This window comes from Octodon degus, unplaced genomic scaffold (genome assembly GCF_000260255.1).
Source record: "Octodon degus isolate 3935 unplaced genomic scaffold, OctDeg1.0 scaffold00117, whole genome shotgun sequence".
NCBI classification, from domain to species: domain Eukaryota; kingdom Metazoa; phylum Chordata; class Mammalia; order Rodentia; family Octodontidae; genus Octodon; species Octodon degus.
In genome coordinates, this window is record NW_004524693.1 from 7,564,565 (window position 1) to 7,578,890 (window position 14,326).

Consider the following 14,326-nt stretch of genomic DNA (forward strand, 5'->3'; position numbering starts at 1 on the left):
ATTTCTAGGTCTCTCATTCATTTGCCTCATTTTATGTACAGAGTTTCTCTAACTTTTGACATGGAGAGATACAATATAAAACTAAAGCTTTCATCTAAGTACAGCAAACTACAAAATAAGAAAATTAACATTTATTTGGTAAAATATAAATTTGAGAGAGGACAGTACCATTGTGTATGCAAGGACACAAAGATATATATATATATATATATATATATATATATATATTCCAAAAGTAGCACTATGGTCACTGTAATATTTGTGGAATAAAGCTCCAGTTTGCTAAATTTGGTGTTTTTGAATGACAAATACGATTTTAACAGGTGCATCTAAGTTTTCAACTCAACTATGATTCTAACAATGCATCTAAAAGTTTTCAACTCAACTAAATGAGTTTTCATTTAGTCACATTTAGAGGTGATTGTCTTTTTTTGTTTGTTTTTCCCCCTTCAGCTCAGCCTGCCATGGGAGTGGGGCTGGCACAAGATATGGTGCTGGGGATCAAACCATGGTACCTGCGCTTGCCTAAGCAAGCACTTTAGTCTGCTAAGCTATCTCTTCAGTCCTAGAAGTGATTTTCAATAGAAAATTTATCTCTAGTAGAAATGTCCACAGTGTCTGTCACATAGCAGAAGATCAAAAATACTTTTTAAAAGAACAAATGAATAAGTGAATGAAAACTTTCAGGAATCTGTGTTTAAAATCTCATGTCCTGAAAATTTTCATACCAGCTATTAGACAAAACTAAGCATTATCAAGATGACTTTATGTGTTTAGAATCTTCCAAGTAAAAAGATAATCAAAGTAAAATCATTTATGGCATCTTCTTTCTTTGGGCGTTTTTTTTGGCAGAACCAGGGATTGAACTCAGGCCCTTGAGCTTGCCAGGCAAGCACTTATTCTACTGAGCCATCTCCCCGGCTCCTTTGGGCATTTTTACTCTAGCCAGCTGCTACCTTTAGGATTTATCAAGCTTGCACTCTGCATTGAATGTATCTATTTGTCTCTGAGTTAAGGCATGTAAAAGCTAGATGAAGACCCTGAGTTTCAGCTACTACTTAGAGGAAGAATCTGTGGGGCATCTCCTGTATTTCTCAAAGGGCTTGAAAGACAGTTCTGATTCTGACCTGCAAAGTGCTAACATGGCCAGTGCCAAAGGAGTGGACGGAAAGGTGACAGAAGACAGAAGCACAAGCTCATTGATATTTGTCATTTTTATTTGCAATACTTTAGGTCCAAGTTTCAAACTGCAATATTTTTACACTCAAGACACAGTCATGCACAATCCATATTTCAATTTTCTATTGCTTCAACCACAATTTAAAATAACAATATTGGAAACAAAAATCCTTTAAAAAAGATTGTATGCTGAAGGCATAAGGATGGAACCATACCATCAGCAAGCCTACAAAAGAAATAACTTACTTAAAAATCAAACAAACAAAAAGACCATAAATACCTTTAATCCAAAGTTACAGAAGAATTTCACTACACATGGGTTTACAGATAACACATTTTGACAAAGTAATGCACAGCCAAATGAGATACAATTCTGTCAAACAGTGAAAATGTAGATCTTCTTTAATTTATTTTACCTGGATGTTATGTGTATAATCCTAGTAGACATAAATATCCTTGTAATCTGGCTCCTACTGGCTGATGTATTTTAAACTCAACCCATTAATGGTTATTGAATTCTGTTGTAGATCTTATTGTCACTAATGAATCTAATATATGTGGGTCCATAAAGCACACCACACACAAGCACAGACACTGAACTTGAGTTTCCCACTCAGGGCTGCTTGGCACTCTGCTGTAGCAGGCAGTTGGGACCCTTCACTAGCTTCTGATTTATCCTCTTTCTAGCAGCATACTCACACAACTGGCTAATCACTGGGAAAGCTGTCATTGGAAATACTATCTTTGGGTTCCAACAATTAAGTTTGTTAAGACTTCTTAATACCAAAAGCATATATTTACTTTTTCATTTCTCTCTGGCCCGTGCTAATGCTTAGGTCTATACTTGTATTTTCAGCCACTGAAATGTATGAGATCTGCCATTTTGTGCCACTTATGAATTTAAATCTAGAAGGCCCAGCACTGCTTTACAGGAAAGGAGAGGCCCAAGTACAATTGTATTTTAGCAAATGTGACAGTGTATTTCTCCTCTAGTAGCAAATACTGACCACAGCTCAATGAAAACCAGGTTTTACATAGTATATGGAAAATAAAAACTGGGGACATTCAACAGAGAATAAAAACCATTACAACAAAAACAATTGTGAATAAACTGGAGGGCTGCCACAAGTTTAATCAATATTCTCTAGTATTATTAACATCATTTATTTGAGTTTTTGCATCTTATGTAGTTCTAGAGTTTCATTGCATCATAAGAGACCCAGGCTTAAGCATGTGGTTTTGCTATCAGTTCAGCAGATTGAATTTGTAAGACAATTTATGCTGTAGAATGTAGAAATTTGCAAAGAGCTTGGATAGCAGTTAGTCTGATATCTTTGTTTTACAGATGAGGAAACATCAATAGAAAAGTTAAGGGACTTGTCTAGGGTTATGCTGTAGGTTTTTCATAAAGCCCTTATTAGAATCCAGGTCTCCTTTCTAGGCCAGTATTCTTTCCACCACATCTGACTCATTTCTCTCAAATTGTCACTAATTTTTCTTCTTAGGTACTCGATCAGCTGAGCATGCTGCCTGCCTTACTGTTGGTATCATGGGATAGAATTCACCTGATAGCAGTTTCTGCAGGACACTCTGATGGCACTGACCAACTATATCTTGCAAGTTTCAACAAATTAACTGTCAGTAAATGCTACAAGTAATATAGGTAATTATATGCAGAAGTGTGCATGTGGAGGTGATGTAGTCATGGTTCCCGCACCTGCAGATTCAGGTAGATACTCTTTATAGTCTTAAACAGACATTCTAATGCCTGATAAATTGGGTTACATTCATTTAACCCACTACAGGAATGTGGTTCAAAAAAAATGAAAAAGTGAAAGCTAACTAAGAGAAAGATTATCTGTCTTATGTGTCTTTTATGAAAAGCTCTTTCATAGAAAAACAATCCCATTATTTCCAAGGTCCCATTTATTTCCTTCCTAATCCACATGCAAATATATATTCAGAACTGCACATTAAGTTCACTCGAATCTGAGGCCCCATTAGACTGTCAGGTTACAAATGCTGGATTTCAGCCTTTTGCTTAGAGACTGGGAGATGCTTGCACCACTGGCTATGCCTTTACTTAATTGAATGTTAATGGCAAATAGCTCAGAAAAGGAACATGGAATTCAGGTGCAGATGGCAGGCTTGAGACTTTCATTTTATACTTAAAATAGCCAATGACAATCCTGTGAGTTTTTCTAGGCATTGATGATAAGTAACATATTATTGAAGTTCTAGCCTGAAGTTTCTTTGGTGAGTTAGAAGGATATTCTTCTCTTTAGTAGATGGTCTCTCTTTCTCTGAAAGTCACACTTCCTGCATACAGCCTATAATTATGCAGTGTAAAAACACATGGAGATCATCTTAAGCCAGAACTAATCGGAGCATAACTGAATGCCACCAAGCAGAGACGATCCTAAATATCTGTCTGAATGGTTTTAGAGTCAGCTTTTAATTGCAAATCATAATTTCTCTTGACATCAGTGGGATGTGATCATTGGTAACTAAAAGAAGAATTCTACCTGAATGATACATCTTGTTGCTCATGGCAATGGTAAGAACTAGGGACTTTATTACCCTAGTTCTTATTACCCCAAAGTTGAACTTGAAAATCTGCTAAAATGACTCAGAAATGTGGTACCAGATGTAAATGCTAACCAAGGGAGTTAAACACATGGTCACCCCTTCTATCTAAAGTAGCCAAAAATAGACACCTGTTTTAAAGAAGAATACATTTGGAGTTACAGTAGTAACATCTCATTAGCTTTGACACAGGGATTAGTCTCCTAAGAAGGGATGTGCCATACCTCTGCTTGTGCTAACCTTCACACGCAGGTAAGTACAAAGCCTATGGAATAATTGTAACCCACAAGTGTCTGTGCCCTGCATGCTCTGGGCTCTGGCCAGAAAGCATGTGCTCTGGAGTCTTTTCTATGCTTCTAAAATTCCCTTTCTGATGTTTATTTATTATAAAGTAATATTACAGCAACATCAAAGAAAATTTCAAAAGGAAAATAAGTCACATATTCCTGCCTACCTGATGCCAATGATTTCCATTATCTGTGTTCCTCGTCTTTGCTCATATGTGCACTTATTTTTATATAGTAGCAATTCCTGTTTATGCTATTTAAAACTGATATTATGGGATCTCTGCGAACTGGCAGCCTCATTAGAAATAACCCACTGAGCAAAGGAATATAATTATTTACATGATCTTTGAGCTGAGAAATATCCTCTATAGATAAACACCTCAAACTATCAAAACAGTTATATAGACAACAGGAAGCAATTTTGTATTTCTTTTAGCAATGGAATGTGCTTCACAGGGGAGGGATAGATGTGATTATCAGGTGGTTAAACTCAAACGTTGGTGTGCAATTCACAAGCCTGAAAGAAATCTGAATGACACAGCTAAAGAATAAATACTTGAATTAAATCTTCTCATGTGACATGGCCATCCAGTAGCCAAAGTGGAACATGGACACACGAATATTTACAATGACACATAGACAATATCAGCAAGAAAGAAGTCATTACCCAACGTGGTGACTGATTCAAAGGGACTGTCTTCCCAAAATTCTTATGGGATCATGACAATGCACCGGATCCTTGCTACAACATCAATGTTCTTTACTTTCTTAAATAAATACTCTCTACTGTGCTTCACACCCTTCCCTGACTTTGCCCTACTCCTAACTCAGGACATTTTGGAGTCAACATTCAATGACGTGCCCTCATTATCCTAGGGCACACCAGCAACATTAAAGATCTGGATAAACTCACCTGCGTCAAGATGAGCTAAAAAATTCAAAGAAAGGAAAGAAACTATTAACCATCTGGAGTCCAAATTGAATCAACTGTACCAAATGTGAATCCTTCAGCATCACTTTGGCACAAGAAGCAGCTTCTTGCTAATACATATTAGAAATATACATAACTCTTCAACACAGGGAAGGCGCTTTAGACGCTGTTCTCATTGGAAAATTTACATAAATATAAATAAATTTGTAAGAATAAAACCTACTAGGATATGTCACCATCAAGTCTTGGTACAAAGTGTTGTTAAAGTAGTACCTGGCTCTGCACTGTTAATATGCTGAACTAAAAGCATAAAGGGCAGCCATTTCTCTGCCTACAGTGATCTGAACGATCACCCCTCCAAGGTCTCCAAAACAACAAAAGAAAACAAAATAAACAAATTGCCTTTACAACATATAAGGGATGCTAACTAATCACTAGTTGCTTCCCAACCAGGTTTTAGGCTCTACATTGGCAAGACTATTATCACCAATGTGCATGATTTTATTTGCATCCCAGGTATTTCATTGAATTACCTGGCGTTATGAGAAAAAAAAAAAAAAAAACACGACTTTAAATGGAACCAAAATCATGGTCTGTCTGTCTCATTAGAGCAGTATAGAATTAAAAATTTTAGACCCAGATACTTCTTTGCAAAGTATATTATACTATGTTTCAAATTAATATTACCATTTGATTTCTTGTCGTATTTGTTATTTTATCCCACTGTGGACAATTTTTTTTCAGTCAAGACCCTCCCAAATTTTATAATCAAATGAAACAATAGGAAATTCATCAATGATATCTTCTAAACATAAACACATGCACTATATGGGTAGTAGAAATTCTAAAGAAAATGCTTTCATTTTGAAGAAAGGATGGATGGATGGGTACATGGATGAATGCATGGATAGATGTACTTTGCAGAGAAGAAGAGAGACCTACGTTATTGACCTTTCTCCTTCTTGCTGAATGTAGATAGGTTCTATTCAAATTTCTTATATACTACAAACTAAAAAGTCTTCTACAGCATAGACTGTTAGGTCTTCAAAGGTTTAGAGAAACAACTTTCCAAAATTTGTAAAATTGACAATAAAAGAAGCATATCCTTTTCTGTACATACACCTTCCAGGTACTTTTCTACTCTCAGAAGATTCAGGAAGTAGTGACTGCTGGATTTTAAGAAATAGATAAATGGTGAAATAATAGTCAAATTTTAGTGTTTTCCCCAAGCTACAAAAGGAATTCAGTTGGACTGATATTTCATGGAATATATGATTTCAAGCCATAATTATTTTCAGTAAATAACTTTAAGGTCATTGTTGAATAGGAATTTGAAGTTGAAAAGCCCAGTGAGCTAAATATGAACACACTATATTCTGCAACAGAAATTCGTGGCAAACAGAAAAAATGGGAAGAAGTGTTTAGAAGCAAATGTTGACTGGGATGTATCTTTCATTCATATCCCATTTCTTAGAGTTGAATGGTTATTATGTTTTTTTTTTATTTTCAAAAAAATTCTAAAGTGTTAAAAATTGCAAGTTAAACCATTTCATCATAAACAAATGCTGGGTAATGGATATATTTCCTCCTGATGTGCCTGTTTTACAGTGCATGTGTTCCACAAGCATGAGAGAGTCTTAAATTATGTGTCTTTACCTTTTTTACTGTAATGTCCAACAAGGATTTTAGTGTCATATATGTGTCCTATTTTCCTTTTGGCTTTCAGAGAAAGTCCCATCTTTATTTAAGTCATGGTTTTACCTATCAGTGTTTCCAAGGTTCAGGACCTGGGCTCACCCAGAAAGGATGCCCTTTTCAGTGTGTTCTTTTTTCAGTATCATGAAAATTAACAAGCTGGTTTACCTGACAGATTACCTCTTAAGTATCCTTGTGAAAATGTGACAGGATTTCACCATTTGAGCTTTATTTAGATACAGAATTTGCTAAAGCCCTTCCTGAACACACATATTCCCTTCTGCTTTCCAAAAACATTTTAAAAGAAACCTTTTCCAGTACAAATGCAGAAAAATAGGTACACAAACAAAGCCACCACTATAGAAGAAGAATAAAAAATTGCAACTCTATTAGGGCATGGAGTTCCACATATTCACACAGTACTTGCTCTATTTTTTTGTTTGCTGTTTTTTTTTGTTTTTGTTTTTTTTTCTTTGTGTTTTTGTTTTTCTTTAAAAAAACATTTGACATCTTTTTTTTTGGACAGCTAATGACAATGCAAGTGAAAACATCACATTGGGTAAGGGGTTTCGAAGGAGGTTTGAATGCAAGAGGGACTACTCTCTAACTTAAAAACAAACACGACACTATGAAGAGGGAGTGTGCATCTTTGAGAAACCTTTTTCTTCAAAGTGAATGCACAAAATGAGGGGATTCACTACTGGCTCTTTCGCTTCACGGTGGAAGTGACCACTTGATGGCCACTTCAACATTGCTGCCCTGTTTGGGCTGCGATTCAGGCTTACAAATAAATTACATAATCTGAGGGAATAGGAAAAAAGGCTTATAAGAAGTTTCTATTCATTTGAAAGTTAATGAACCCCCACCCATCTGACTGTCTTTTCTTCTATCTTTCCTGAAGCAAAGTTTTAGTTCAATCTTGCTCATGAGGGAGATAGTGAGGGGTAAGGCTTGCAGTCCTAGCGGCTGCTGTTCTTAATCGCTTCCTTTGCAGCGATAATCAGAGGAGTCAGGCTGGAGAGAGGCTTGGCTAATTTTAAAAACGGATGCTGCAAAAGGGAGAAAAAAGAGAGGCATTAGTGGAATTCTTTCCTCCAACAAGCACATTTACATTTTCAAGCTGTCTTTTTATCATTAGAACGTATTGTGAGCACCCAATGAAACATTATTTAATTTAAAAAGTAGCCACCAGCTTTTGTTCTTTGAATACTTTTGTCCCTTAGTGTCATGAAATCCTCTGGATTCATACTGGAATAACTGGAAACTCTGGGGAGGGAGTCTGTAAAATCCCACTAAATTAGTACTGCTCTGAGTTTCTGATTTTCTTGAAAGGATGAATTTACAAATTGCAGAAATCAAGGGCAGCCTTCATTTTTGAAAAGTATCTTCAGCTTGCCACTAAAGAACTGTACTCTGAAGCCAGTATCTTCCTAACTGCTAAACCCAGTAGCTGTGCTCTCTATTTCTTTTCTTGTTCCTTAGCGGTACTTAAAGCAAGTGAATATCTTTTCCTCCTTTGAAAGATTTCCTTTTTGGGGATTGTGACATTGTACTGCTTTGGCCTCGCCCCATTGCACTGTGCATGCACACTGGTTACGTTACTTCCTCTCCATCTTTTTCTCTGGTTTGACTCTTCTCCTGCCTCCTGCATACTAGAATGTGGCAATATCTTCTTTGTCCAGTCTTTCCCTCCAGCTCTCTTCTCTTCTCTTCTCTTCTCTTCTCTTCTCTTCTCTTCTCTTCTCTTCTCTTCTCTTCTCTTCTCTTCTCTCTCTTCTCTTTCTTCTCTTTCATTTCCTTTTCTTTTTTGGGGGGCAGTACTGGGGATAGAACCTGGGATCTAATATGTGTTAAAGAAACACTGTACCACTGAGTCACTGATCCAGTCCTTTTCATCTTTTATTTTGAGATGGGATCGTGCTCATGAACTTTCATCCTACTGCCTCCGCCTTCCAAGTCGTTGGGATTACAGGCATGTACCACCACACTTGGCTCCAAATTACTTCAGAGTTTATTTTCTTTCGTGGTTTCAACCTATCGTCAACTTTTTCTAATTCTAATCCTGATTGCAAACTAACAGATTAATTTCTCTAAACCAAACTTTCTTTTTATCATCTTAGTTCCTCAGATAGCTTCAGTGCTCCCCAGCTGTTTGCAGTCATAGCTCTTCAGCCTGGTGTTCATGGCCTTTTTCTTGAGGTCTTATCTCCTGCAGCTTCTTTGGGTGAAGTCTTTATTTTGGCCATTTATTGTCATTTTCCCTTTAATGCTGTGTGCATGCTTTTCACTGTGCTATAACTTGGCCATCTGAAACCCATTTCTATCGTTACTTAAATTATCTAAAACTGATCTGTCCTTCAAGGCCTGGAAGGCCTCTTATTTGTTGACATGTTCTGATGAACTTAGCTCTACAGGCGTATTTCTTTAAACAATTTAATATTTACTATTTGACCAGCACTTGGTTTGTATGGGCCTCTTAACAGTCTTGCATTACCTTTTCACAGATGCAAGGAAACTGAACTTCTTGAGAGTGGGATATACCACTTACAGACTTGTTAACTCACTTTTCTTTGCAACCTGAAGTTGCTCCATAAATATCTAATAAACTGTGAACTATTTAGTGTATGAAGAAAGACACACAAACTCTCAGGACTTGTGCCTTTTCTCAAGCCTTTCAAGGGCATGAATGCTATGTATCTCTCTCCTTTGTGACCTCTAAAGTGGGCAAGAACAGCCTAGAGTCACAGACTGGAGAGACATAGACTTGAGATTGGTAGGTTATTGCTTACAAGTATAAAACGAAAAGATAAATTTCATTTTACACTACAAATGCACTTTTGCATCAGTTATGTAACTGGTTAAGATAAAAGTACTTTTCAGGAGTGAATTACGTAAGTAACCAATTCAATGATCTATTTAGTTGTATAGCTGCATTAAAAAACTGGTATCTTCACTCATCCTTAGATAAAAGCATAACAGAAATATATATCAGGATGCACACGGTGGGAAGAGTGAAAAGACCTGGCAGTGAACTGCTCAAAATCTTAGGTTTTTATCTGTAACTTAAAGCTGGATTCAGTAGAGAATTAACCAAGGGTCATTTATAGTCACCCGCAACAACCTGTGAAATGCTGACGGGCAGCGGCACAGAGAAGGTGCAGGATCTTCAGCTCCTATCGGTTGATTGATTCCAGGTGTGATTTAAGCTGAGATAAATTTTTCATGGTTGTTGCTCTGTCACTGCAGGGACTTTACAGGCAACAGGAGCAGATTTTTTTGATGTTGGTGGTGGAGGTGTAGAACATAGCGAATCTGTGTTAAATATTCCTCATAGCCATGTGTTGCACCTTCTGTTAAATCAGCTTACGTATTTAAATTCACAGAGATGGCAGCAGTCATTGTTCTCACAGATGTTGAAGGTCTTGGTGTATGTTCCCAAGGAACAATCTTCAGCAATGAAGCTGTGTGGCTAATCCGCGGCATGTACTATTGTTTTTTAAAAAGATAAATACACGCTTTTATCTGTACTGGTTTGTGTGGGATGTGCAGTGGAAAGTCAGACAATCCAGGCCTCAAATCCAAGCTGTGCTACACAAGAGCTGTGGGAGCCTCAATTTCCACATCTAGAAAATAGGACAACAGCACCCACCCTATAGAGAGTTATGGCAAGAATTAAATGAGATACTATACTGTGTGTAAAAATTGTGGTAAGATACTAGGTATTAATTATTATTGTATATACTAATCCCTGAAAGCCATGAAAAGGACAAATGGTTACAGAGGCACTCACCACTGGATGGTACTCACCCAGGCAAGCAGGTGCCTGCCAATTGGCATCACAAGCAAAGGGGCTTTGACCAGTAAAGCATTAGAGTAGCAAATGCCATGGAAATAATTGCATAGTTATGTAGAGAATTACCTCCGGCCAAGAGCACCTGCATACAACATCCAGGGGCACAAGTAAAGTTTAGAACAAAACAGCAACACCAGAGGGTCACACTGCTTTTTTTCCTTGCAAAATAAGACTCCAGGAAGAACGAAAGAAATTTACAGATTAAGCTGAAAACTTCTCAGAAGAAAGGCAACATGTTAATCAATCATGTGTTAGAGCCATGCCTATATTTATGTGCCTGTGGTCTAAAATCAAATGGTAACTAATATTCTAACTCTAACTACAGATATCCTGATAGAACTCTTTCTTGTCATACATTGATATGGAAAAGCTCAGCACAATAACTCTGTCTTTGTAATTGTCCTATTTTATTTTCACCTGCAAAAGCTCCTTGGCAGATCCTCGTCTATCGACATCCATTTCAAGACAGCGATTTAAAAAGTCACGGAATACAGCTGACAGTCTCTCAGGATTCTGGAGCTCTGGGGTTCCATTAGTGGCTATCAGATATAATGCCTAAAGAAAAAAAATAGAAAAGTCCATTTAGTACATAGGGGTCATAAATTGGCACAGAAAGTGCAAGTCAATTTTCTCCTGTTTTGTACTCTGGGCTTTCAAATTCCATTGTAGGGCCTGAGAGATAGCTCACTAGTCTAAGTGCCTGCCTGGAAAGCACAAGGACCCACGTTTGGTCCTAATACTACATGCCATGCTGGCCTCACCCAGGCGGCCACTGAAACCAGGTGTGGTGGCACACGCCTGTAATCCCAGTTCTGGGGAGGCTAAGAAAAGATCACTACGAGTCTAAATTGCATAGCGAGACCCTGTACCAATACATAGCATTAAAAACAATTAAAAATTCCATCGTAAAGAATGATACTGATATACATTCCATAGTTTGGGTAACATTTAGCCTACTATTACTGGCAGAAGTTGAAGTTACCCTGAAGAGTCCTACCTCTCAAATACTTGGAGATAAGGTTAGAGGGTTGTCTTCTGAGATGTAAGCCAGTAAAAATTCCTACATAAAGAATATGTGATTAAGCACCTAGGAAATGAAACCAACGGATTGCCTATAACCTGTGACTCCAAACAGCTGAAGAGCAAACATACGTCCAGTCATGCTGATCTGAAGGTGATCTCAGCAAAGGGAAGTGGAAGTGTCTGTAACTTACTAACTACCTTTCTTATTTATTTTTTTTTTTTTTGAATTGGAAATTGAACTCAGGACCTTGCACTTGCCAGACAGGTGTTTGTGTCACTGAGCTACATCCCTGTCCCCTAACTGCCTATCTTATTTGAAGACAATTTGTGAGTAGATATGAGATGGAAACAGTAGATTATATAATTAGAGAAATAAAAACGTAAGTTACTAATGATTATTATACAGCTTTGAGATTTTTGTTGTGGAAGGACACAACTGAGAATCATCATCTCCTGGTGTGAATACAAAATCAAGGGTCCCAGCCTTCAAGAAAGAGTTGGACCCAAGATTATTGTTAATTTATGAAAGTAAGCCCACTGTTTGAAGGTACTTAGGAAAAAAAGAAGCTGGCTATCTATGATGCTTCCCCTGAGCAAATAATTCTAGAGCAATTAGCATGTGTCAGATTTATATTAGATGCAGGAGAACCAAAGATTAAAGAGATAGTTATATTGTTTTCAAGCATCACACAATTTTGTCAGAGAAAGAGACATAAAGATTGTTACAATACAGAGAGATAAGATATAATACAAGATTATACAAAGTGCTGAATAAACACAAGAATGGAACACTTTACACCAGAGCACAGAAGCAGCTTCAAATAGCAGATTGGCATTTGAACAGCTTTTTGAAGAACAGATAGGAGTTTGCCTGCAGGTACTGCCATAGGGTTATGCCTGTTCAAGTGAGTCCCTAACTCTTATGAAGATGTGCTCCCTCCTGTACTTCCGTGAGCTCTGAAGCAATTTATCCCATTTCTCTTTTCTGTGTGGTACCTAATTATTATTACAGGTATTTTTATTAAAGTTCTTTTCCAGGCCAGATTATATACACTAGTGAAGAGAATCCTTCTATTTGCCAGGAACATTTACAGATGCACTTTAGAAAGCAACCGGAAAGACTTCTTTCCATAATTTTATTGAGAAATAAATAGCAATGAGACAGTTTCACATCAAATTGGTAGGACAGTTCCAATAATTAACACATTGCATACTTCCTTCCTAGTGGTTGTTTGTTGTACAAGATGCAGAAATGATATCCTATTTACAAACACTATTAGAACAAATCTCCCTATTCCTTGAATTAAGAGAATGTAACTATATATCTCTCCTAACCATTTTGAATACATAGATACAAAATGGACATTCGTATGTATCCCCATTTTTGTTTAGTTCCATCATTTAAATATTATAGGTGTGTGAACTCAGCAAAATATTCCAAAATAGTCCAGTAGTCCATAATAGTATTGGGTCTTCCACTTGACCACCAATATCAGAAGTTGTTGACCTGAGTCCCCTACAGCTCAACATAAAACATGGCTTTATTTTTTGTACTTCATTTTTATACTTTTCTGCTGGATGGTTAAGATCAAGATAAAGCAAGACCTATGCAACAAGAGTTGTAGCTTGTGGGTCTGATAAAGTCAGTGAAATCCCCTCAGGATTTATCCTGAGACCCTGTACCTCAGATTGTAGATCCTTTGTCAGTGTCAGCCATGTGGATGAGTCACGGCCATTGCTTGGCCAGTGTGCTGTTTGTGAAAGCCTCAGAGAATATTTTCTCTCCATGTGACTAGGAAAGACTGTTGAATCTAATGGCTAGCCAACCTAGAGCACCCATGAGAATCATCCAGAGGGCTTGATCAAAACAGGTTCCGGGGTCACCTCCAGATTTACTGAATCAGGAGATCTGGGGAGGAGCCCAATTATTTGCATTCTACCAAGGGCCCTATTGAGGCTGATGCTGCTAGTTCAGAAGCACACTTTGAGAACAACTGGTTTATCCTACTTGGGTAAGAATGGGCTAAATTAGAGCTTTCCAGACTGTGTGCACGTTAGAATCACCAGAGGAGAGCTTTAAAATTCTCTGTGCTCAGTTTTTGCTCTTAGACAAATTGTATAAAAATTCTCTGAGAGAAGAACCAGAGAATCAGTATGTTTAAGCTTTCTTGGTAATTCAAATTTGTAGCCAGCATTGAGAATTACTGGCTGAGAACCTGCAGCTCAGCTTACTTAGTAACTCAAAGTTTCTGACATCATAAACACAGCAAACGTAAGAGCCACATCATTTTAGAGGAGATTCTCTTGCATAATGGTGTGTGAGGGTTGCGATGCCATATGCTTCTACACAGTGCCAAGAAACCTTCAGGTTGCTCTTCCTAGTCGTTAAAAACCCACAACCAAATCCAATCCCCTCCAAACAGCTTTCCTCCCACTCTCACTCCTTTGTAATTTTCAGTTCTTTCATGGATGAAGAGGAACCACAGGTGGCAGTTCATAGGACGTTCATGCCACAAACCAAGTCTTGAGCAAAAGGAGATAATGGGATGTAAAGGGGATGCACAGTGTACTTGAGGAAATCACTGAATGGGCTAAAAGGAAATGGCACATAACTGCAGCAGAAATATTAAATGAAGTTCAGACAGTGTATTTTAGTGCTTGGATTAGGATTTGAAGCACCTGTCCTCACAAACCGTTTTTGTTTCCTTAGTGAAAAAAAAAACCAGTTACTGGTTATTACATTTGTTGCACCCTAAAACTCTTCTTTTAGAT

General features: G+C 37.5%; 1 protein-coding gene across 4 annotated transcripts in view; it reads right to left on the minus strand.

The window, feature by feature from the left end:
• Positions 1-1,228: 1,228 nt before the first annotated feature.
• Pak3 (p21 (RAC1) activated kinase 3) overlaps positions 1,229-14,326 on the minus strand; it is a 133,208-nt gene continuing 120,110 nt past the window's right edge. For 3 of the 4 annotated variants that reach the window (XM_004640028.2, XM_023699899.1, XM_023699900.1), the window contains 2 exons: positions 10,949-11,086; positions 1,229-7,727 (listed from right to left, as the gene is read on the minus strand). In XM_004640028.2, coding sequence (XP_004640085.1) covers positions 7,638-7,727; positions 10,949-11,086 — 228 coding nt within the window. In that variant the 3' untranslated portion in view covers positions 1,229-7,637. The remainder of the gene's footprint in view (positions 7,728-10,948; positions 11,087-14,326) is intronic. The other variant, XM_023699901.1, reaches the window with a different exon arrangement.